Source organism: Ambystoma mexicanum, chromosome 13 (genome assembly GCF_040938575.1).
Source record: "Ambystoma mexicanum isolate Mex_15411 chromosome 13, UKY_AmexF1_1, whole genome shotgun sequence".
Lineage (NCBI taxonomy): Eukaryota > Metazoa > Chordata > Amphibia > Caudata > Ambystomatidae > Ambystoma > Ambystoma mexicanum.
This window is the reverse complement of record NC_090938.1, coordinates 771,025,242-771,050,678: the sequence shown is the minus strand read 5'-3', so window position 1 is coordinate 771,050,678 and position 25,437 is coordinate 771,025,242. Positions and strand designations below refer to the sequence as shown.

Genomic DNA, 25,437 nt, shown 5'->3' with positions numbered 1-25,437 from the left:
ATAAGCCTGCAAGGGTTTGACTTCACTATTGAGCATAGGCCAGGTGTTCAACAACCGACGTGAACATGAGACTCGTCCAGGGGTGGATTAGTTCCCCCTGTCCTTGGTCTGGCAGGGGTGAGTGTTAGGAAAGATTCCCATGTATGTGTAATGTTCCCTCCAGTTGTGAACCCCCAAACTAACTTTTTGCTGTTGTCTGACAAGCCTAGCCTGACTTTTGCCAGTGGAGCACAGCCTTCTGCTGCACTCTGCTGGGCTTTCACTCCCTTTGTTTTGGGGAAACTGACATGCCCTTAAAGACAGTCAGTACTGGGAGACGTTGTTTCCCTTAGTCCTTCCTATTGCTGCATTTTCTTTGCAACATGTTACCAGTGCACAAAGTACCTTACAGTACAGTGCGCTGGGGTCTTCCTTTCGTTTCCAAAGACCCTAGACGCCCTCAAAGGATTTTTTGGTACAAGTGCAAATATGCCTTGGACAGAGCTGGTGGCAGCTGTTATTTTTCATAGCGCACCTTGGGTCAGTGAGTACTTGCAATACTTACCGGTGGCCCCTGGTGCATACATCAATTTTTACAGACGAGTGTCTCCTGAAGGCCACTCCCCTTTCTCGAGGTAGCCTGTGCTACCGTCCTATTCCCAACTCAAGGAACCTGTTCTGCTCTCTTGGGGAGACCCTCTGCAAATAGTGGGAACTTATTCTTCCCTGCCTCACCCACCTTCCTGCGTCGCTACAGCCCCTGCAACAGACCCTGTTTTTCGCTCTACTGCATGATCACGTGTGTCTACACTGAAAGTACTTTTGAGCGCTAGGCTCCACTCTTCGTAGGGATTTGATAAGTGAAGGATTGCCTAAAGTGTATCAGCACTGTATGCCCCTTTCCCTTACAGGTTGTGGACTCTTACTGCGTGTCATTCCTTTAGGCCAACTGTAACTGTATATATGTTCTATAGTAGGGTTGTGTAGGTCTAAGTATTGCTACTGATCTTTGCTTGTGTTTGATTTAAAAGGCCTTTAATAAATGTATATGTATTTTTGATATAAACCTGACAGAGAGTAATTTGTAGTGTCCTTGCTGTGGGTGCTCATTGTGGGCTTTTGATCACCCTCACCCCTCCAGAGACCTAGTCTTGACCGCCGCCAATCCTACCTTGATTGGTCTGTCTTGTCCAGAAGGTTACCCTGTTCAAAGAAACAAGGCTGGCCTTCTGAACCTCTGCCCACCAGGTCAGAGTTCAGAAATCCTTTTAAACACCAAGGGACAGTCTATAAAGAATGCTCCCTCAGACTCCCAGCTGCTCCCATAGGCTAATGGACAGTCTATAATGTATGCTCCCTCAGAATCCCAGCTGCAACCATAGACTAATGGACAGTCTATAGAGAATGCTCCCTCAGACTCCCAGCTGCTCCCATAGGCTAAGGGACAGTCTATAATGTATGCTTCCTCAGACTGATAACACAATGCAAACGGTTCATAGGAGAAAAGATATAGCAAACTGGTGTCTAGAGATGCTGGTTAGAACTGGGTGCAGGTGGGGGGAATCGGGAACCAACGTTATGTATCTATCTAGCCCTTACTAGAAGAACACCCTGTCCCTACTCAGGGGTGCCTATCCCTCGGCAGTGAATGGTGCAACTCTTATCTAATAGGGATAGGGTAGGAAGAAAACTGTCCCTTAATCTACCAAAAATGTAAGCGCCCGACCTGCATTGAAGAATTCTGGACACGGGATGTAGCAATGAGGAGCAACCATAGAAAACACCACCATACCACTTCCACTATATCTTAGTGCGGCAGAGCTGCTAATTGAATCACTGCCCGGCACAGCTAAATAGCTTCCATGAGTGTTCCAATGACCATGGGATTTTCTGTATATGTTTTATTTACCCTAAGGAAATATTGGTTAAGCCTCATGTTGGAGTGGTAAATCTTCTTAACATCTAAAAGGGCAATTGGTGTTGGTACATCAATGCCTGTGAGTGTAATACACTTAAAAAGGCTCACATAATGTGAGTAAAGAGCGTGGAATGTTATTTGTAAGGTATCGCCCCTTGTTATTGGCGATATCTACAAGATGGCCATGGTACCACCCATGGCCAAGAGGGACGACCGGTTTCGATGGAGTAGGATGTTCAGACCATCTTCTTCAGGACCATTTGTTCAATCAATCATCAAATTTGTCTTCCAAAACGTGCCAAAAAGTATGGAGCACAATATGGATGGGCTGCTCCGTCTCCTGTAGAGGAGACAAAAAATGGATAGACCAAAGGGAGGTAATCAGGGGACCCAATGGGCTGACTCATGATGTAATTCACAACTATGTTGAACATCAGAGAGCATGGGGGGACCGCAATAAGTGCCTCAAGTCACAAGGGAGAACCATAAAAATATGTGGGCTGCTTGCTGGATAGCCAAAACAGCTGTGCCTAACAGTCCTTGGTCAGAGGGTCAGGCGGGTGAGAAGGTGAGGAAGTGCATGGGAAGCAAAATATGTGCAAGCTAGGTGAGCTTAATGGTGACCCACCCCAAATGGCAAGTATCAAGAATGCCCACCTTAATTGCTGGTGACTTGCAGAGCGTTCAATAAAGGTGCTCAGCCAGGAGAGAGGCTCTTGTGGCCAAACAGGTACTGCAAGGAGAAGAATGAAATGTTTTAATATCGGAAACGGCGTGTCAAGTGTGTATCTGTGTCCATAGAGGGCTGGTAAACAATGCTTGCACTGGGTGCGTGAAACGCTGTGTGCGCACTGCGCATCTATTGATCAGATTCGGGGGCTCACCTGCGTGTAGATGGTGCAGGGACTGAGGATAGCAGCCTGCGGATCGCAGCGCGGGATTGATGCGCATCTTCTGCGAGTACGCGCACTGGGCAGCAAGACTTCCTGGTTGCGCGTGCAAGGAGGCGGTTTGATTGCCGTGAGCCGATCAGAGAGCACATTGTCACAATGACACGTGGGGCCACGTAATGACTGGTGGCTGAGCCCATGGGTGACAGATGGCATCCACGGGTAGTGGGGGCTGAGCGTGTCAGAGAGAAAGTAAATGTGTAGTGGATGGAATAAACAGTGGGTTGTAATGGCCCGCTGCACAGACCAAACAATGAAAGGTGAATCCGGAACACTCAAGGGGGGATAGGGGGGGTAAGTGGGTGGGCGGGAGGGGCGAGGGAGAGCATGAAGGATGAGGGAAGGAGGGGTGTCTGCAACTGAGACACATCCTAGTGCTCAAAGAAAAGGCTAGATGTGCAGTGAAAAACGGGCACTCAGGGGGATTACACGATAGTGTGGTCACAAAGTCTGGCAGTGGAGTGTTGGCTGCTGCTGAGCCATAGAAGGAAAAGAGGAAAAAAGGGGGGGTGGGTGGTTTAGCAACAACTAGTCACATCAAAATGACAAAGAAAAAGTAGCAAAGTCAGAAATCAAAGGCAAAAAATGGTACACAAGAGGGACCACTGCTGGTATGGTCAGAGGGTCATGCTAGCAGCGGCATGGTGGAATTCGCAGCTGATTCGCTGAAAGAAAAGGGCAAATGAAGGCAGACCGGATGGTTGCAGTCATCGAATGTTTGCCAATTCTTGCCACTTAATACATTCGTTTAGACCTTGAAGTGTCTAGTTTGAAAATCCATTTTCTTTCAAATCTAAACAGAACGTCATGGTAGTTCCCACCTCTTGCTGGTGGTTTTACTTTTTCTAAGATGGTCCATTCAAAACTGTCGCTGTATGCCCCTCAGCTAAGAAGTGGGGGACCAGGGGAGCTGTTGCTTTGCCTGTTCTAATACAGGACCGTTGTTCAATCATCCTGGTTTTAACTGCTCGAGCTGTCATTCCTATGTATTTTAGCCCACATGGGCACGTGATCATTTATATATAACACCTTTAGTGTTGTAGTTGGTGAATGCTTTCTGCACCCAAGGGGTATGCCAGCCTATCTCGATGCTGGTTGATCTTCTGGTCTGGTTGCACATAGAACACTGTCCACAGGGAGAGTGTCCTGTTGGTGGGTTGGAGTGCCATAGTGTAGCCTGTGTGATTGGACCAGAGATGGGTGAAGGAAGGCTTTTAACAAGTTTATCCCTCACATTGGATCATCTTTTGAGAGCGAATCGAGGTTCTGCTAGGGTACCAGTCCCAGTGTTCAGAATGGGCCATAGTTTTTTTATTTCTCTTTTGATTTTATTCAGCAAAGGTGAATAGCTGAATATAGCTGTAATGCATGTCTCATCTGCCGCTTTTCTGTGCTGTTCCAAAGTGACCGATCTAGGGATGTTCTTGGCCCTTTTGTATGTTTGTTGTACAATCTTGCAAGGATAACCCCATTCTGTAAGTTGTTTTTTTAGGGCTTTGGTCTGAGAAGTATAGTCAGTGGTGATGGTGCACAGCCTCCGGTAGCGGAGGAACTGGCCGAATGGAAGATTGTCTTTTAGGGCCCTTGGGTGGTAGCTTGAGCAGCTCAATAGCGAGTTCCTGTCCATACTTTGACCCTCAATGAGCGAGGCATTCACGAATTTGCAGATCGCTGCAAGTAAGGTCAGGGGGCAGGTTTTTATAATCAAGGCCGAACAAGGGCTGCCTTTGCATCTAGTTGTTTTAAGGTGCGTCACCACCTCTGACAATTCATCAACATTGATTGGAGAAAAATGTTGTGACGCTCAGTGCAAGGCTTGCTCTGATCTAGCAAGGAGGCAACTGTCTTTCCCGAAATGTCTGCCTTGATGCCCTTCAATTTATTGACCATGGCATCTTGGATACTCTGGCACCATGTCACATCTTTCGAAACAGGCCCAGCGTCTGGAGAGTGGTGGATTCCTGCTCTTTGAGTAATTTAAAGAGTTCTTTCACCTCAGATTTGGCATTTACAATCCTTTCGTTGATAAAGGTTTTCTTCGCATCAAGGACAGCCAGTTTACACCCTCTGGCTGCACCTTTATAGGCCACCAGAGATCCTGGTGCCGGATTGGTTTTCCAGTCATAACAAGGTTTCCTCATATTAGATTTTAGCTTTTGCAAGTCCGGGGAATACCATAGTTTATGTTTTACCTCCTTATGGATTCTTTTATGTTGCACTGGTTCCAAGTTATTTGTAATGTCCTCCAAGTTAGAGATCGAGGTTTTTGACATCTCCACCACCGGGTCCTTGGGTGAGAAATGTATATTAGGTCTCAACAATTGTTCTATTCTAATCCGCGTAATTAGCCTGGAATTTCTAGCAATGATATCCGACATCCCCTTATTTCTAGATTTTATTGGGAAATCAGTCTGGATATCGAAGTGCACAAACGAATGGTCAGACCAGGGCAGGGAGATACCTGGAGTTCTTTCCTAACAACATTAGTGGCCGAGATCCAATCCAAACCTAGGTTGGCCACGGTCATATCCAACTCTACTCCCCGGGGGTCTTCATCGTGACCCAGCCAAAAGTTAAAGTCATAGAGGTCCTAAGGTCATCAATCCTCATATCCTTTCCCCCATTAAATATGAATGTTGACACCACCCACGACACATATGTAACCAGATCTGCGATCCTTGACCTGCCACAAACACACCTAGTTCTCCTCAGTAGACCCTCCTACAGTGGGAGACTCATGGTCCCAGAACTTGCACCCTCAGCAGGAGCACCCACAGGGAGGCTTGGGATATCCACACATTGCACACGTGTGTGAGGTCACATGCTGGGCACATGCCACGTTACGTGCATTGCACTAATCAGAGAGTAAAGTTTAAGGCGAAACCTTAACATTAACTATGATTTACTGTGAAAAGGCAACCCAGGGGGGAGGCTTTAAAATGCATTATCGGCCCACACCCTCATTATAGGCCAGCAGTGAAGCCACTGGCATTGCATCTGCTACTGACACTAATGTACAATAGACTCCCAGCACCACCTCCTTGCTAAGAACACATTTCACAGTGAATTACACTTAAACACCTGTCACTGTGAGATGTACATAAAAAGAACGAAGCACTGGCAAAGCCAGTAGCTCTGGCTTTCTAAGTGTAGAAAAGTGTACAACCCCCAATAGCCCAGAAAAGGCTTATCCTCCGTCCTATGAGAGTTGAGCCAAACAGGTCTATTCTTCCTCCAGCGTCGAGTATGTGATGGGGCTGTGCCCCAGGGCTGAGTCCAACCATTGCCCATCTGCAGAGAGCTCGCCATAGGATGAAGTGGGGGCTGCAGTCGAGCAGCACCAGCCTTGCATGTGATGGGGCTGCGCCCCAGGGCTGAGTCCAACCATTGCCCATCTGCAGAGAGCTCGCCATAGGATGAAGTGGGGGCTGCAGTCAAGCAGCACCAGCCTCGCTTGTAATGGGGCTGCGCTCCAGGGCTGGGTCCATTGCCCATCTGCAGAGAGCTCGCCATAGGATGAAGTGGGGGCTGCAGTCGAGCAGCACCAGCCTCGCATGTGATGGGGCTGCGCCCCAGGGCTGGGTCCATTGCCCATCTGCAGGGAGCTCGCCATAGGATGAAGTGGGGGCTGCAGTCGAGCAGCACCAGCTTCACGTGTGATGGGGCTGCGCCCCAGGGATGGGTCCAACCATTGCCCATCTGCAGAGAGCTTGCCATAGGATGAAGATGGGGGCTGCAGTCGAGTAGCACCAGCCTCGCATGTGATGGGGCTGCGCACCAGGGCTGGATCCATTGCCCATCTGCAGAAAGCTCGCCATTGGAGGAAGTGGGGGCTGCAGTCGAGCAGCACCAGCCTCACGTGTGATGGGGCTGCGCCCCAGGGCTGGGTCCAACCATTGCCCATCTGCAGAGAGCTTGCCATAGGATGAAGTGGGGGGCTGCAGTCGAGTAGCACCAGCCTCGCATGTGATGGGGCTGCGCACCAGGGCTGGATCCATTGTCCATCTGCAGAGAGCTCACCAGTGGGTGAAGTGGGGGCTGCAGTCAAGCAGCACCAGCCTCGCTTGTGATGGGGCTGCGCCCCAGGGCTGGGTCCATTGCCCATCTGCAGGGAGCTCGCCATTGGGAGAAGTGGGGGGGCTGCAGTCGGCCAGCACCAGTCTCGCATGTGATGGGGCTACGCCCCAGGGCTGGGTCCATTTCCCATCTGCAGAGAGCTCGCCATTGGGTGAAGTGGGGGCTTCAGTCGAGTAGCACCAGCCTCGCATGTGATGGAGGTGTGCCCCAGGCCTGTGTCCTACCATTGCCCATCTGCAGAGAGCTCGCCTTTGGGTGAAGTCCCATCTGCAGAGAACTTGCCATTGGGAGAAGTGTGGGGATGCAGTCGAGCAGCACCAGCCTTGCATGTGATGGGGCTGTGCCCCAGGGCTGGGTCCATTGCCCATCTGCAGAGAGCTCACCTTTGGGTGAAGTGGGGGCTGCAGTCGAGTAGCACCAGACTCGCATGTGATGGGGCTGCGCCCCAGGGCTGGGTCCAACCATTGCCCATCTGCGGAGAGCACACCTTTAGGTGAAGTGAGGGGCTAGGTCCAACCATTGCCCATCTGCAGAGAGCTCGCCATTGGGTGAAGTGGGGGGCAGTGGGGGCTGCAGTCGAGCAGTGGGGAAAGAGGTCGGGAGTCAGAAGAGGATCTGCAGTCAAAAGAAGTGAGATTTTAAGGGTTAATTCGGGAACAACCTCCATTTATTTATTTCCTTAAAGGAAGGGCCTCATTAGAAGTGAGGTCACAGCTTTGCCAGTTTATGGGTTTGGAACCCACACCAACAATCTTCTGCTTTGACATGGAGTTAATACTGACCTGTAAAGCTGCAGCAACTGTCCATGCATAATTACTGCATGTCCTGTGGGATTCCATAATGGGGCATAGCAGCAGCCGTCCAGTGCATTACTGACCAAGACATACCGCACACACACCCTGTACTCTGTGGCAGCCTGTACTTAGCATGAGATTCAAGGTCCCAAACATGCCACACACAGCATTGTACTGTTGGGCAGTCTCGAACTCAGTAAGAGGTTTGGAGTCACATGACATGCCACGTACACCCCCTGCACTGTATGGCTGCCTCCACAAAGTATGAAAATCAAGGTCCCAAACATGCCACACACACCATTGTACTGTTGGCCAGCCTCAAACTCGGTAAGAGATTTAGGGTCCCAAGACATACTACACATGCCCCATGTACTCTTGGGCAGCCCCCACCCAGCACCTGATTTTGAAACCAAGGCATATCATGTACATAGGTTCTATCCATGGCATGTGTGCTCTCTGGGGGCGAGGGCATCGTGGGATATGTGGTTCCTGTCTGGTCACATATGCATCTTGTACATTTGGTCAGCCCTATTCTGTGGCAACCCTTTGGTCCCCAGCTTGCCATATGAACATCGTGTGCTCTTGAGTATCTTACTATAGACCACACTGTGACCTTTGTGAGCTCAGACCCTTCACATAATATGCATTGTGTGCCCTTAGTCAGCCTCCTATACGGCGTGCACCCTAAGGTCCCAGACCTGTCTAATGCACACTGTGGTACTTTGGACAGACTCTTTGATTCCTGCTCTTTAACATACTCTACTTGTGCTCCTGGGCACCCTTCTGAGGGTGCCTTTTGCCACCAGTCAAGTCACACACAGTGTGCTCTTGGGCCCTTCTCTATAGGACACACTGTGTGAGCTCTATGCTGCAGAGATACCTGGCACACACTCAGGTGTGTGGTTCTCTTCACTGTGCAGCTGCACGTCCTGGACCTCCACCTTTAGGGGTACACTGTGGCTATAATGAGTGCCATCATATCCACAACGTTACCCATCTTCCCCGGGAGACTGCCCCCCACGAGTCTCCTTGACCTACATACAGCACACATACTGTGTAATCCTGGACACTAGTGTCTGGAATGGGAAGCATTATGCACGGCCTCCTTTCGCCCCAGGGCTATAGTGCAAACTACGTACTCCTGGACAGCCTCAGAAATGAAGAGTCTGTGAGAACCCACATATGTCCCAGACCTACAGCACACATACCTTGTACTCCTGGGCAGCCTCGGAAATGAAGAGCACCGTGTAATAACACCCCAGTGTCCCAGACCTACAGCACACACACCTTGTACTCCTGGACAGCCTCAGAAATGAAGAGCATTGTGTGAGAACCCCCCCATGTCCCAGACCTACAGCACACATACCTTGTACTCCTGTGTAGCCTCGGAAATGGGGAGCACTGCGTGGGAACCCCTCATGTCCCATACCTACAGCACACTTACCTTGTACTCCTGGGCAGCCTCTGGAATGGGGAGGACTGTAAGAACCCACGCGCCTCCATGTCCCTATAGCACACATACCTTGTACTCCTGGGCAGCCTCAGAAATGAAGAGCACTGCGTGGGAACCCCTCATGTCCCATACCTACAGCACACTTACCTTGTACTCCTGGACAGCCTCAGAAATGAAGAGCAGTGTGTGAGAACCCACCCATGTCCCAGACCTACAGCACACATACCTTGTACTCCTGGACAGCCTCAGAAATGAAGAGCAGTGTGTGAGAACCCACCCACGTCCCAGACCTACAGCACACATACCTTGTACTCCTGGGCAGCCGCTGGAATGGGGGGGACTGTGTAAGAACCCATCCCCCTCCATGGCCCTATATAACACATATCTTGTACTCCTGGGCAGCCTCGGAAATGAAGAGCACTGTGTTAGAACACCCCTATGTCCCTACAGCCAGCACACTTACCTTCTACTCCTGTGCTGCCTCTGAAATGGGGTGCACTGTATGGTAAATTCACCTATGTGCCTATAGCACACATACCTTGTACTCTTGGGCAGCCTCTGGAATGGGGAGCACTGTGTTAGAACACGCCCATGTCCCTATAGCACACACACCTTGTACTCTTGGGCTGCTTCTTGGATGGGGAGCACTGTGTGGAGCTTGTGATCACGTGACATGCTGCACACCACACAGATGGTTCCCTGATCATCATCGGAGAACAGCTTCAGTTTCTCTTCGTGTTCTCTGCACATATTCTCCTCCTGGGGGTGGGGAGGAGGTCGCATTGGGTAGGTGGAGCTGTTTTAACGTTTCCACCATGTTCCCCAGCTGCCTGTAAGGTCGGAGGGTTTTGCTCTGTGAGGTTTCCCTGCACTGAGGGCAGGGGAAGTTTGCCTCCAGTGCCTCCCAGCACTGAGTGATGCAGGACAGGCAGAAGGCATGTCCGCACTCCACAGACACCGGCTCTGTGAAGTATTCCAGGCATATGGAGCAGGTGGCCTCCTCCTTCAGGCTCTGGAGCGGAGCGGCTGCAGCCATGTTCCTGCTCAGCTGCAAAAAAAAATGTTTTACGTTCGGTTTCTTCTTCTTCTAAATTACTGAATGCGTAGGCCCTTTCTCATCAGAGCCCCTGAAGGGTGCGTGTCAGTCCCTTCTCCTTATACACCCTGGAGGAGCGTGAGGTTTTTACTGGCTGTGGGACATGCCTATCAAGCTGGATGGGCGTGTCTTCAGTTGAGCAGGCACTGGTGTGGACTTGGACAAAAAGAGACCTTGGAAAATGCTTGAGAAGAGCCCCCCCCCCCACCTCATTACATCGGGTAGGCGAGAGCAATCCCTGGAAAGGGGAGGATTTCGAGGGGTTCCCCCTGCATAAAGCTTTTAAAATGCAGTTTCAACCAATTTTTTCAAGCACTTTTTTCCTTATTGGTATTTTCCTATAATGTCTTCTTTTTGTTGTTTTTTTTTTCAGTCGCCATGATTAGTAGAGCTGCTTCGGAGCACTGTCCAGAGTTATGTATGTAACACTGCATAGCACCTTGAAGCACATTTGCCTCATTTTTAGCTTCTTTATTGTGCAAATGGATTGCACCACAGCTCCTCCTGACACTCGTTGCCATAGCAGCATAACCTGGGCATGTGTCCAGCCTGTAACAAGACGCTCATTCTATTCACTCTTTCTATACCCCACTCAGGAAAGGTGCAGAATGAGTCATGCTTTATTTGTTGGCATAAAAGTCTGCAGATTTATTTTTACGACATAATAACTCAAAAAACTGCAAGCACACCTAGTGAAATTAGTTCTGAAGGTGCAGCGACCCGCCCACTGCTGCGTGTCCAAACCTTGCTTCACCCTTTCCCAACCAAGTCCACTGCAGGCCAAAGTTCCCCCAACCATTCTTGTCTGAGCCCCGCCTGCCTTTGCAGGTTTTCCTGGGCTGGGGAAGTGCCGTTTTGTCGGGGGAAGCTGAGCCCTCATTGCTACATCCAGCGCCCCTGCCGCTTAGGCCCCCAAGGAGCGCTGGTCCAGAGAAGAGTCCCAATGCTCATTAGTAGTCTGTATCTTGCCACTGGTCACCAAAACACAGCCACGCCAAAGGTGGGTCTACGCCCACCGTGGCTCCCCGTTCCTCTTTTTATAATTCCAGCAGCTTTGTGCACATATTCCAGTAGAACAGATCCATGCCCGAGGTATCTGGTCATTTCATCTAAAGCCATTGCATCTAATACCATTCCAGCAAATTTTTTTCATCTAAAAAATGTCCATCTAATGCATATTTTTAGGGGGTAAAGGGTTAATTTTGTTTAGGTGCATTTTAAAGGGTAAAAAACAGGGGTTTCGGGGGGACCCACCACCCCAAAATAACAAACAATATTAATAAACAGAAGTGCATCATATGGACATGGTTTTGGATGAAATGACCATAAACCATGCCCGATGCCCGATGATGACGAATGCACTCCGTCCTTGAAATAGTATTCCAGTGATTTCAAATTGATCAGCCCGTGCCTGACCTGGGGGAAACCTCTGCCCCTGCAGAATTTATTAATATCCAAGATTGGAACAGTAGAATGGGATGACACTCTTTTATTGCATATTTAAATTTTATTCAATTAATTCGTTACATAAGAAAAAAATCATCTAAATATCATAAAACCTGATAAAAAAAAACAGTTTCATACCAACAATCATGGCCACATACAACAGTTCATTCAAACATTTAATATTAGGTGTCGTGGTCTATCTGATACCGAATTGCAGTCAGGTATCTTTCACAAAAACGTCGACACGTGTTTCGGTCGGAGACCTTCTTCAGGACGTCGGGCAAAGAAAAGTGCTTCGCCCTGTTCTTATCAGATATGGGCCCGTACAATCCCCCAATTTCCAAATAGAAGGTAGGTGAACAGGAAAATGGACTTTAATCCTCCACTGGAAACAGTGCCAATACTGTACAGGCTCCCACAATGTGGCTCGAAAATCTTCACCAAGATTTCCTGACCCAAGGTCACTCCTCGGTCAGCATATAAATTGCCGACTCAATAGGTCATATAACGTGCTTTTAGTACGACAAGGAGATTCTTACCACCGGCCGCCACCATTAATTCGGCTCCAGTCACTCGAACTAAGAATTTAGCCATTGCCCCGTTCAATTTCCTCCTCGATTTTTCTACTGCTGAATGGCTTTCAGCACCCCTCCATTCCTGCCTTGGAATGATCGCGGAGCACAAAATGTCAGTCTCGCCCAATTGCAAGGACAATTCCTATAACATGAACATCATCTCCCTCATCAAGGCCCCCGCTACCCAAGCTTCATTGCCACCCAGATGTGCAATCAAAGCGTTGGGCTTGTGCTGCTTACCCAGCAATCTGTCGATGTGCCCCTGCAACTGTGCCCATCTTATTCCGGGCACCCCGTGCCACCAGATCCAGTACTCGCTGGCGGTCATCCTCTCTCTTTCTGCCGTTCAGCTGGCCCCGGCCCTAGACACAAATGAATGCTCGACTACCCAAACGGACCGTCTCCTTCTTCGAGCTGTTGTTAATTGGAAGGAGATGAGAAGGTGGTTATTAAACTACATTTTGTCCAGCCTTCTGTACCTTTTCAAACAACCCGACTTCCATCCCCCAATACTCATGATTGCTCCAGGTCCCATGCCCAGCTCGGCCGCTGATGTGGCCGCCCCTATCCTAAAGGAGTGTGTACCAAACACCCGACCTGTCGCCCCCATCCCATCCAAAGCCATATCCATGATCCTACTGAACTGAAACCTGCTCAGGGCTGACCCGTCCTTGTGCAAGAATAGGGGGGACCCTGCCCCCACCTGCAGCCTCCCTTGGAGGTAAGCCATCAGCCCCGCTACTGGACACACTATGCTCCCCGATATGCCATGCAGGGTAACAGTCCTCCCTTTTCCCTTCTGGTCGGTCTTGGACTTTCTTAAATAAATGCACACACGCTCTTTAGTTATTTTATTTAGTTGATTTGTTAATGGCCCAGACCCTTGGGTATCACGGCGAGGTCACAGACATCTTGTGCATAAATGGAACAATGTTACACTTGTGCAGATAAAACAAATGGCCAACATGGCTCTAAGCAAATGTTTAGTTACAATTAGTTACTTGTTATTGGCAGGCTTTGTGTGCATCAAAGGAATGAGAGTGGCCCTGTGTAGGCAGGAAGCAGGTGTGGGGTCTTGGACCCTCAGTATTGATTAAATAGCCAAGTTTTGAGCACTTTTTAAAAACTTGCCATTGTTGCCTCATTTTTAATTCTGAGGGGTAGGGAATTCCATAGGGTGGGGGCGAGGACTCTGAAGCTGTTCCCTCCTGCTTTGGTACTTTTATGCCGCGGAATTTCCCGTAGAGCCTTGTTGTTTGACCTCAGTACTCTGTCTGGTGTTTTTTTCTTTACGGCTGTATTGGAGAGCCAATTTTATACAACACATAGAGTTTTGAAAATGATTCTGGCTTTGACAGGTAGCCAATGGTTTTCTCTCCTAATGCTAGAGATGTGCTCTGATTTCTTGATACCTAACGCTGCTCTTAATGCTTTATTCTGCAGCAGGTGCATTTTACTTGTGTTGGCATTGGAAGTTCCTAGTAGAAGCACATTGCAGTAATCAAGCTTAGTTAATATCAAAGCTCTAGCTAGAGTTATGCAATTGGTAGGAGTCAGGAATTGGCGGCTGAGGGCAATGAGTTTGGCTGTTTATGCTGTGGAGGAGGAGAGGGCTGAGATGTCCTTACTCATAGTGAGGTTAGCATCTAGATTGACACCAAGGGTTTTAACTTGCTTAAGTACTGGTATCCTGGTGCCGTCGATGTTGATGTCAGCATAGTCTGTGTGAAGAGAACTTGATCTAGCTTGGGATCCTACGATGAGGATCTCTGTCCTCTCATCATTGAGACAGAGGGCCTCATTACAACCCAGGCGGTAAGTTCCCTACTTTACCACCATGGTGTAAACTCCGTTTACACCATGGTGGATGGCGAATTTACCGCCCCATTCCAAGGTGAGTGGGGCGGTAAATCCCCATTCCCCATTTACCCTTCCCCATTCCCATTTTTGCCCCATAGGGCATAATGGGAGTGGGGAAGGCGCTAATTACGGCACCGTAAATTACGGTGCCGTAATTAGCACCAAGGCGGGTTAGCGCCTTGCATTTTAACGCCTGCTAAAAGCAGGCGTTAAAATGGTAATCAGGCGTTAAGGGTTAACGGCGCCGACGGCGCCGTTAAACCCTTAACGCCTGGGTTGTAATGAGGCCCAGAGACTATTTAGTGCCATCCAGTTTTGTATGATGGCGTAGATTTAGTTAATAGTTTGGTTGTCTTGGGTATAATCCCCTGAGATGGGAATAAGGATCTGGGTGTCATCTGCAAAATTCGTGTAGATGACACCCATATCGTCAAGTGCTGAGAATAGAAGTTTGGTGTAGGCATTGTAGAGGGTCGGGGAGAGGCAAGAGCCCTGGGGTACTCCGATAGGGACGGTTATGGGGTCTGCCGCCTCTGTGCCAATGGCGACTCTGGAAGTACGTTCAGAAAGGAACGATTTGACCCAGAGGTGTGGCGTTGTTGGAGAAGCTAAAGTCTTTAGCTAATGTTTCGCAAAGTTTGTCATGATCTACTAGATCGAATGCTGCTGACAGATCCAGTAGCAACTATATAGCCATTTTTCCTGCGTCTCTGATGGTGTCTATTTGGATTTTAAGGTCGGTGAGAGCAGTTTCAGTACAGTGGTGAGGCCTAAAGCCGGATTGTCTATCTCCTAGAAGTTTGTTCTGTGCGAGGTGGGTTTGTATTTGGTTATATGCTATTTTGTCTATGATTTTGAGAAGGAATGGGACTGTGGTTATGGGCCTATAATTCGTTGGGATAAGAGGGTCCAGTGTTGTTTTTTTTAGTAAGGGTGTGACCCAGGCTTATTTGATGCTGGCTGGGACCATATTCGTATTGAAGGATGCATTAACGAAATTAGTAATGATGGGGGTGAAGGTGGGGGCACATAGTTTGACTAGATGTGCCGGGAAGTTGTCCCCTTTGCAACTAGACGCTTTCAGTTTCCCCATTGTATTGAAGACTGTTTCTTGGGAGACTGGCGAGAAATGGAAGGTTGGGTCTTCCGTTCTATAATGCTGCTAGTTAAGTCTATCTTGGTAGGTTTTTCTGCAAGAATTGTTCTTTTCATGACTATTTTGTTTTGTAGTAATTTAATTTAGGCGGCCAGTGCGTCTTGGATGGTAGTGCACCATTCTTTGCTAGGTTTAACTGGGTTAGTGATAGGGATGGGGTTTTCTAGTTCTTTGAGGATGGAAAATAGTTCTTTTGCGTCAGATGCTGCATTAGTAATCCTGTTGTTAAGGGAATCAGCTTTATGTGCAGTGATGGCTGCTTTGTAGGTTTTGTTTGCTGCATTGTAAGCATTGGATGTTTCAGTAGTACGGGATTTGTTGTGGCGGTGTTCAAGCTCACGTTTAGTTCACCTGAGTGCTACCAGTCCCCGTCAAACCATAAGGAGGATTTTTTGTCTGCTCTTCTGGTTTTGGTAATGCAGGGAGCTATGGCATCTATTGTGTTAGTGAGGCAATTATAGTAGGTGTCTGCTAATGAGCATGGGTTATCATTAGTGATTAATGTCTCTGTGAGAGAATTTTTAAAAATTGGGCTCAGGACTTCCGCTGATAGTTTGCGAATATTCCTGGTTGCGTAGGTGTCTAGTGTGGTGGACTTAGGTGATTCGAGTTCGTTAGACTCGATGGTAAAGTTGATGGCATGGTGGTCTGTCCATAGTAGAGGGGTTATAGTTTCTATAGAGACTGCAGTATTAAGAGATAGTACCCAGTCCAGTGTTCTTCCTTTGGAGTGGGTGGGTGCATTCACTAGTTGTACAAATAGCATGTCTTTGAGGGCGGTGTGAAGGGCATCTACTTTATGATCTAGAATGTCATTGAATCCGAGGTTCAGGTCTCCAAGTACGATACATTTAGTCTTGGGTTTGATTAAGGGCGTTAGTAGCAGTGATATATATATAGATCAGGTTCAGAGTTATTATTTGGTGCTCTGTATATAGTGACTATATTGATAGTGGTTTTGTTGTATGTGGCCAATTTAGTGAGTAGCATTTCGTAACCATCTACGTTGTCAAGAGGGCAGGCTCTAATTTGGAGGTGGTTTTTGGCTATGATGGCTACTCCTCCTCCAATTGAGTTGATTCTGTCAGACCTAAGTATGGTGTAGCTTGGTGGTATGGCGATAGTAAGTATCGGGCCTGAGGCTTGGTGAAGCCAGGTTTCTGTCACTATTAACAAGTCAAGTTTCTGTTCAATGATATAATCATGTATTTCTGTGGCGTGGGCAGCTATGGATCGTGCATTGATGAGTGTTACTCTGAGTTTCGTAGAAGGTTGAGTTTGAGGGTTTAGTGGTGGCTGGGCCTTTCTAGGGCTGTGTGAGGTGATTTGGCTCTTAGTGGTATTTAGGACTGTCCTTTTGGGAGTATGGACTGGGTAGTCGCTTACGGGCCTGAGAGGGGTGGGCTTTGTTGCAGGTGGAGCAACTGTAGAACTGCACTTCATTGTCCGTGCTCTGAGCCGGTTGTTTCTGGCATTTAAATGCAGTGAGTTCAATTTGGTGATCGTGCTGTTGGTGTACTTAGGTGGGGATGTTTGTGTCCGTGATCTGATGCGGTAGCATCTCAATGTACCTTGGCTCGGGTAGGACTTCCTTAAAGGCTTTGTGTTTATGGTGGCAATGCTAGGTATAGGGGTGCATCTGGGGCTTTGGTAACTGCTTTGGATGGTATAGTGGTTGTTTTGGTAGTGGGGAGGCTGGAATGGGCTTGTGTAGGGGAGGAATGGGGTGGGACAGGGGATGGGGAAGTGTCTTGGGCAGGCTAGTTTACTAAGGCCATTTGGATGTGCTAGTTAGTGGGTTCCTGTACATGGCAGATCTCTGGCTATGATGCAGAACGGGGACATTGTAAGGATTAACCAACCTTGCATAGTTACTTATTTGCAATGGGCTGAGACTATGTTAGTGACAGTAATTTCGTTGTAGCTGGTGCTAGACGTGTTTGGCACTGTTAAGGCACCGTGGGGTAGGCTACAGTGCTTAGCTATAGACTTCAAAGGTGCACTTTTAGTCATATATAGTATACATTTGTGGCTGAGGAGCGATTACATAGATAGATGTGCCATGATAATACATTGGTGCCCTGACGAAATCTTTGGTGATACACGATACAGTACAAGCATTGTATTTAGTGCAGGGATCGTATGGAGCTGTTAAACATTGGTCGTCTGAGTGCACTCCAAATACTTAGCAGTAAGTCGTAGACTACACTGGTGTAGTATGCAAGGCAAATTATAGCGTGACTTGCATGGCTAACTCTTTGTCTAATCATCTCTAAGTTGGTATACAGCAGGTGCATATGGGGCACGTGTAGAGGCTAAGCAGTGTGCATCATAATTAACGGTGTGCATTTACTTACAGTTCATGGCAAAGACTCATTGAGAGCAGCAGTAAAGTAGAGTCAATGATTGGATCAGCTGTGAAGAGGTAGCTGCGGCTCCCTTGCGGTCACGCCGCGGACAGATGCAGACAGGCCCTTATTGTTACGGCCCTTGCTGGAGCGGCCGGCTTCCGCCTCCGGTCCGCGGCACGAAAGAAAATATTGGCGCAGAGCCAATCAGCTGTGCTGGGCGGGGAGAGGAGGAATCTGATGGTCTCTGCCGATGTTGTCTGGGCGGCCATCTTAGAATGGCTCCTGTAATGCTCGATCCTGTAGCTGGAGGCGGTGTTGAATGGGGATCGGGTCGGATGAAATCAAGGTAAAAGCTTTCGTGGAAGCAGGAAAAGCTTCCTTCAGGTGCAGGTGCTACAGTGCACCGCGGCGATGCTCCGTATGCGGAGATGTGTCCAAGTTAGTAAAAATGGTGCCACGGGTGAGAGGGGCTCCTGCCCTGCCCTGGATGGCTGCCTGAGTGAGATCAACAGATGCAGACAGGCCCTTATTGTTGCGGCCCTTGCTGGAGTTAATTGCACATCCTCCAACCTTAAAAACCCCATGCCCCGTCCCTCTCTATTCTCGGGCACCAGCTTGCTTACTCTGAAGACTCCAAATATGGCCAATGAAAAGGCCCCGAGAACAAAACCCTCTCCCCTTCGTTATGGCAAACAGTCCGCAGGGTTGCAATTAAACTGTGCAATTATACAATATCAATGGGCCGCCTTACATCCGGCTTCCTCTCTGTTTGCTTTGCCCACCCCTTCATCGCCATTATAATGTAATGCTCTTTGGTAGGATCGGTCTTCCCCCAGATTGAAGTAATGCGCTATTGCCGCCAAATTATAAGGCATCCAGGATCTGGTCTTCCCAGACCGCCACCCCCATCCTACAAAGGTGCGCACTGGCGCTCTCCTTTGCCCTTCCGCCAACATTTCTTCTTGAAAGGCCAGGAATCGGTCCCAGCAGCCCTTGTATCTCCTTGCTGTGCCCGGGGCCAGAGCAGTGTGGATAAAATAGCTCAGATCCCACCAATCATGCCGCACCACCGCTCCTTGAATGGGGTCATCCTTTTGCTTGCCTCTGGACAGTTCCCCCGAAACCTCTACCACTGTAAACGAGAGAGAGTGTCAGCGGCTACGTTTTTTACTCCAGGAATGTGATGCGCTCTTACCTCCATGTTTAGTTTGAGCAAGCATGTCGTCAGCTCTCTCAGTAAACTCAGTACCCTTAAATTGCTGTACGTTCCCTGATTGATGATTTGAACCTCTGCCAGGTTATCCGGCTAGAGCACCACTCTCCTATTTGCTAATGACTCCCCCACAGTTTGAAAGCCACCATGATAGGAAACAGCTCCAGTAGGGTGATTTCCCCGGTATTCCCTTCCTGATGCCATGCTGCCGGCCAGGCTTGGCCGCACCAGTTGCTCCCCAGAATGGCCCAAAAACTGTGTGAGCCCGAAGAGTCAGTAAAGAGCTTGAGCTATTCGCTAGTGGCCCACTGCTCCCGCCAAAGTAGTATCCCATTGAACTTATCCAGGAAACCGTCCCACATTCTGAGATCTCCTTCACCACTGCCCCCAGCCGCATATGTTGTGAAGCGTGTTGCAACTATACCGTTTTGATCTCAATGCTCCTGGCGAAAACATTCCCTGCCGGGATAATGTTACCCGCAAAGTTTAAGTTCCCCGCCAATGATTGTAGCTCCCTCAGCGTGGCCTTACTCCTGCCCCTCAATCCCTTGATTGTTTCCTTCAGCTTCACCACCTTGTCCTTGGGCAGCCTACACTTTCCTTCCACAGACTCTATCTCTATTCCCAGGAATGTAAGCGTTGTGAGGGGGCCGACTGTCTTCCCCTTGGTCAAGGGAACCCCATCCCCTCCATCAATGCCTGAAACCTGCTCATGAGTGACCCACACTAATCTGTCCCCTCTTTCCCAATGAACAAGAAATCGTCAAGGTAATGCATTACCCACCCGCCCTGGACCCCTTGTTTCATACTCCAGAAAGTTACAAAACTTTTCAAAGTAAGCGCAGGTAATAGCGCAACCCATTGGTAAGCACCTGTTGTAGAAGTAAGAGTCTTTTAACTTGAAGCCCAGCAAATGGTAGCTTTCCTTGTGAATTGGCAGTAGCCTGAAGGCGGACTCAATGTCAGCCTTCCCCATCAGTGTGCCTCTCCCTGACGACCTCACAAGCTCTACTGCATCGTCAAAAGAAGAATAGTGAACCCTGCACTTATCCTCGGCTATGTCGTCGTTAACTGACGCGCCCTCGGGGAAGGAAAGATGTTGTATGAGCCAAAACTGCTCTTCCTCCCTCTTTGGTACCAAGCCCAGGGGTGAGACTACAACATTTTCCAATGCGGGGAAGTGAATGGGCCCGCCACCCTACCCAGCTTGATCTCCTTAGCAACCTCCTGTGCCACCACTTTCGGCATTCCCACAGCTGACTTTAAATTGTCTGTTTCCCTGCTCCCCAAATCACCCTCATAGGGGATCCTAAACCCCCACCTGAAACTTCCCAGAGCAATTTAGCGTTAGTGCTATTGTGATATGTATTCAGGAAAGGAATCAATGTATGCTGGAGTACGGGTGTGGGTAATTGAGTCTTAATTATGCTTGGCCTTCTCTTTGGGTTTAGCACTACCCCTCTGCTTCCCCTCACTGGAGAAGAGCTGTGGTTCCCTGAATTTCTGCCACCTGTGTGTTTAAATCTGAAGATTTTGCCAAAGGGGCAATATCCTTGCTCAAATTTCCAGCAGACTGCCTGCTCCCCCTGATAACTGGGCCGGCTATTCTAAGAGGAGCGCCCACGAAAGGATACCCTTCTCCAGTCCCCGTAAAACCATTCTTTTATAATGAGGTTTCTCGCCCTGTGCTTTGTCTCCATTCTCCCTTGAAGGTACCATTTTCTCAATGTACGCCCCCACATCCACCTCGTCCCAGGACATAGCAGGCCAAACCTGCATCTGAAGCCTGAAACCCCTGTCATACTTTAAACAGGCGTCATCGCCATAGTTCAAGTATAATGTATGGGCATACTGCTCATATGTAAAGAAAGGCCCCGCATCCTGAAGGAATTTTTCTATCATGATGGATGCCAGCATCCTGAAAGCTGCCAACCAATTGTGGTTGTTTTCCTCAACTTTGGCTTTCTCTCTATCCTTCTTCTCCCTCTCCTTCTCTGACAATTCGCAAAACCCCATCCCCACAGGCTCCATGTCTAACAGGGAAAAGATCTCAAAAAACTCCTTTTGCCAAATCCTCTCCTTGTAGGCAACAGGCCTGCCCCTTCCCATTGTCTCTTTTTGCGTGCATTTCACCCGGTTTTGCAGGCTCTTCGCCCCTCCAGCTGCTTCCTACACACCTCCCCCTTACCCAGGTGAGAGGAAGGAGAGGACGCTGCCCACATTATCAGGGCACCTCCTCCATTTTATTCACGTCGTCAACTCCAGTGCAAGCAGCCACAGGCTAGTGCGAAAACAAATGTGTATGCGTCTTTGCTAGCAGATTATTGTGAAGAACGTCCTTGAATGATTTTAGGTGCTTTACCTCTGGTTGCCAATCCCTGCCGATAATCCACCTGGCAGGATGTGTCATGTGCCACTGTCATGGCGGCCCCTCTTGTTGTTGTATGATATCCTGCGTCCCTGTGGCAGCATGAGGTGTTGTATGATATCCTGCATCCCCATGGCAGCATGAGGGAGATGTATGATATCCTGCATCCCAAAGGCAGCATGAGGGAGGTGTTGTATGATATCCTGCATCCCCATGGCAGCATGAGGGAGGTGTTGCATGATGTCCTGCATCCCCATGGCAGCATGAGGGAGGTGTTGTGTGATATCCTGCATCCCCCTGGCAGCAAGAGGGAGGTGTATGATATCCTGCATCCGTATGGCAGCATGAGGGAGGTGTATGATACTCTGCATCCCCATGGCAGCATGAGGAGGTGTTGTATGATATCCTGCATCCACGTGGCTGCATGAGGGAGGTGGTGTATGATATCCTGCATCCCCATGGCAGCATGAGGTGTTGTATGATATCCTGCATCCCTGTGGCAGCATGAGGTGTTGTATGATATCCTGCATCCCCATGGCAGCATGAGGGAGGTGTTGTATGATATCCTGCATCCCCATGGCTGCATGAGGGAGGTGTTATATGATATCCTGCATCCCCATGGCAGCATGAGGGAGGCAGTGTTCGCAATCTTCTGAGCCACGCTCACCCAGTAGCCCGCCCTCAGAGTTACCAGGTGGGCGTGGCTTCAGGCCATCACTCTGTCCACCTAGTAGCCTGTCCACAGAGTTACCAGGTAGGCGTGGCTTCAGGGCCTTCACTCTGTCCACCCAGTAGCCCGCCCTCAGAGCTACCAGGTGGGCGTGGCTTCAGGGCCTTCACTCTGTCCACCCAGTAGCCCGCTCTCAGAGCGACCAGGTGGGCGTGACTTCAGGGACTTCACTCTGTCCACCCAGTAGCCCGCCCTCAGAGCTACCAGCTGCGCGTGGCTTCAGGGCCTTCACTCTTGGTGGGAAGCCGAATACCACACTGTATGTATATTATGTATATTATACGGCTTCCCATGTTAGAGCGAGGGAACTGGTGACTGCTTTTTCTATGCATGCCGTTGTAAGTTTCAGGGCCACGCAGTGTGTGCGGTTCATGTCCCAGGACCAAGGTGGGAGGGGTGGGGGCAGCTGTGGGGGCAAGGGGCGGCGGTGCATGGAGACGGCTGCACTACTTCTGAACTGCAAGCCCGTTGCTCTGCCGACGTGAACATTAAACTGCATATTGCACACAGATCTGAATCTGCTTACTATGAAATGGCTTAAATCAAGAATTGCCTCTAAGATTTGGACTAGACATTGGGAGCAAAGGTGCCAGGAATAGCCCTTCAAAAATACCAGTGCGCAAGGACTAGAACATTACGTCTGCACGTCATACCTTTTACTTAAACTAAGCAAGCTGGTCTTGGAGGAAAGATGGGGGCACCAAGCAAGCTCTGCAACAGCACAATCTACTGCCAAACGTTCACATTCAGGTCAATGGAAGAGTTGTATTTAGCTCAGTTTGTACATGTGTATTTATAAACCAGTTATGAACTTATCGTTTTATGTTAACAAACTCTACAGCTGTATAGCCCTGGTGCGTAGCTGCTAGGTTCTTCCCAGCCATGTTTGCTGTATACTTTGCTAGTAAGCAATAAGGACAGCACATTAGCAGAGAATAAGGGACGGCGGCAGGGCCTTTTAACTCTTTCAATTGAAAGGGGCCTCGAGCCTCAGGGGGCCCCCAGCAACATCCCCCATATTGCCACTCAGCAGTGTAATAACACAGCAATATATTCCTTTATATATTGCTCACTTTCTGGGTCTTACAGTGTGCGCTTTGCAGTGCTCGCCTTACAGGCTGCTGCTGGAGCCCGTCCTGCCGTCACTTGAGGAAAACAGAAGTATTATCACCTTCTTTCAACACTGTTCCCTCCACGTCAGTCACTTTCTTATAAAGAAGGATCATTCACAACTATTCAGCGGCCATTCGTTGGTTTCATCTTCCTGCTGGCTCATGATAATTGGCGGCTATTAACCTTACCTTTATCTCCATTATAATGTATGCCCTCCTCCCCACAGGAGCCTCAGACTGCTTTCTGCTCTAGGCAAGGGGAGCCCCCAACCATCATGTTGAAATGGTCCCCCACACATCTTCACCCGGGTCTGCAGAGAATATTCCATTATGTTTATAGAGGACATTTTATCGGACCTATATGCACCACTGCATCGAAACATCGAAACAATGGTGCCCTGGCAAATCATGGCTCATACCGCACGTCACAGCATTGAATACTATACACATGTACCAGAGGTGCAGCATTCATACACTTACAAGAACAATACAAACAATGTTGATAGTGGGGGTGCAGGATATCATGGCCTGAACACACCTACGGTAATTCGCATCCTCTGCCCGCCTGGGGTTAACTCACACTAACACAAGTGGTCATCCTGTTTTATGTATAATCTGGTCCAAACCAATGTAGAGGCACCATCTAACCCCTCCCTGCACACCCCATACCTTTTGATTGTGGGGGTGCAACATATATTGGCCTGAATGTACCTATGGTAATTCGCATCCCCTGCCTCCCTGGAGTTAACTCACAATGACACAACTGGTCGTCCTGTTTTATGTTTAATCTGGTCACAACCAATGTAGAGGCACCATCTACAGGCCGGTTTTCGCCGGTGCATAAACCCTCGTCTCCACAAAGCACTTTGATCTTCTGTTTGTGTTTTGTCGGTTCCTGTGTGTGGGTGTCTGCATCTTCTGAAACTGTGCATGAGCGCTTGTAATCGGCATACTGTTTTTTACTGTGCAGCAATTGAACATTGAACTTTGAACATTCAAATACTTTAGTTAGCTCAGCTAGATTGACCTTTGGTGTTAGCCTAGTCCGATGCTTCCCTGACATTCGGTATCCTTGCAGCTGGCTTGTTACATTCTAACTGCTCACTGCCAATCGCGAGCTGCTTGTAGTTTTGATATATGTTAGGGAGAATTCTCAATATGTGCTAATTTCCCTTACCTTTTGAGATCCCCAGCAACTTTGCTGGATTTCTAAGATTTGATTTTTTACCTGGAAAGAGTGTGAGCCTTTTTTTCCCACTCTTTCATGTATTTTGATGTGTGTTTTACTTTTGTGTTCTTTGGTTATGGAGTTTTAACACAACTCCATAGGCATCATCCTTTTCTGTGTGTCACACATCACCTTCAGTGCAGCGGCACAGAAGTGTCTTTCAGACTCCCCAAGGTTTAAATACCTTCCATGGGACTGACTACTGTCTCCCAGGGCATGTAAAGTTAAATTGGCTTTACTAGTCTCTTTAAATTTACTGACCCAGCACACACTATCTTACTATAGAGTGCTGGAGGGGTTGCCTAGCTTCCCCCGAGTCAAAACACTCATGTAACAGTAAAATGTAACCCTTTCCTACTTTAAATGGCTGGTGGCAGTGGTTTAGATCAAACTACCATGATTTTTCCCTACTGCTAACAATGGTAGCTAAAAATCGGGCCAGCCATGTTTTTCAATATGGCGCCCAAGACCTATCTGTAAAAACAGACTCTGGTCATCTTTTTTCGCCATTTCTTTTAGGAAAGGTCCTTCTTGTGTTTGTCTCTGCGCGCCAAACCAGGTTTGGTCCCTTTGTTCGTTGGCCTTTGGCGGGTTTCAGTGCTGAAGCCCTCCTCTGTCGCCAGGGTGTCTGGGGTGGACAGGATGTGAAGGAGGTGCCCGAAAGTCCCTGTGCTTAGTCTCCTAGAAGACCTGAATGCACTCTGGCGTTATTTGCCAGCTGGCTGTCCGGCAAGGACAGCCACCCTGCTGCGTGCGTGACAGCAAGGCTGGAATGAATAGGGGAAAACTGTTTAAAAGCAGGTCTCTGGGACTTGGAAAGCAGAGTCGACCACTCGAATGAAAGAACCGAAGATGAGAGGAAGGAAGAGGACTGCTGCAACTCCTGGACGACTATTGAAGCCCTGCTGCAGGTCTGAATTGCCTGAAACTCTGACGACAGAGAAGCCCTTGGTTAACTTCTTCCCTTGAGTTTGGTGGGAACAACCAACTCGCAAGCCACCTGGACACCGTCCTATTCTGGTCGAATTTTCATCAGAGTGCTGTTGAAAACCGCATAGCCAGAGGGAAGGAAACCAGCTCGTGGACTTTAAGGCACTCACACCTTAAACCGACATCTTGCTACAGCTTTTG

General features: G+C 48.8%; 1 protein-coding gene across 1 annotated transcript in view; it reads right to left on the bottom strand.

Annotated features, from left to right (window-relative positions):
- The window catches only part of LOC138520556 (uncharacterized), a 111,632-nt gene that overhangs the window by 26,586 nt on the left and 59,609 nt on the right, over positions 1 to 25,437 (bottom strand). The window contains exon 3 of the mRNA XM_069632897.1: positions 9,890 to 10,219. Coding sequence (XP_069488998.1) covers positions 9,890 to 10,219 — 330 coding nt within the window. The remainder of the gene's footprint in view (positions 1 to 9,889; positions 10,220 to 25,437) is intronic.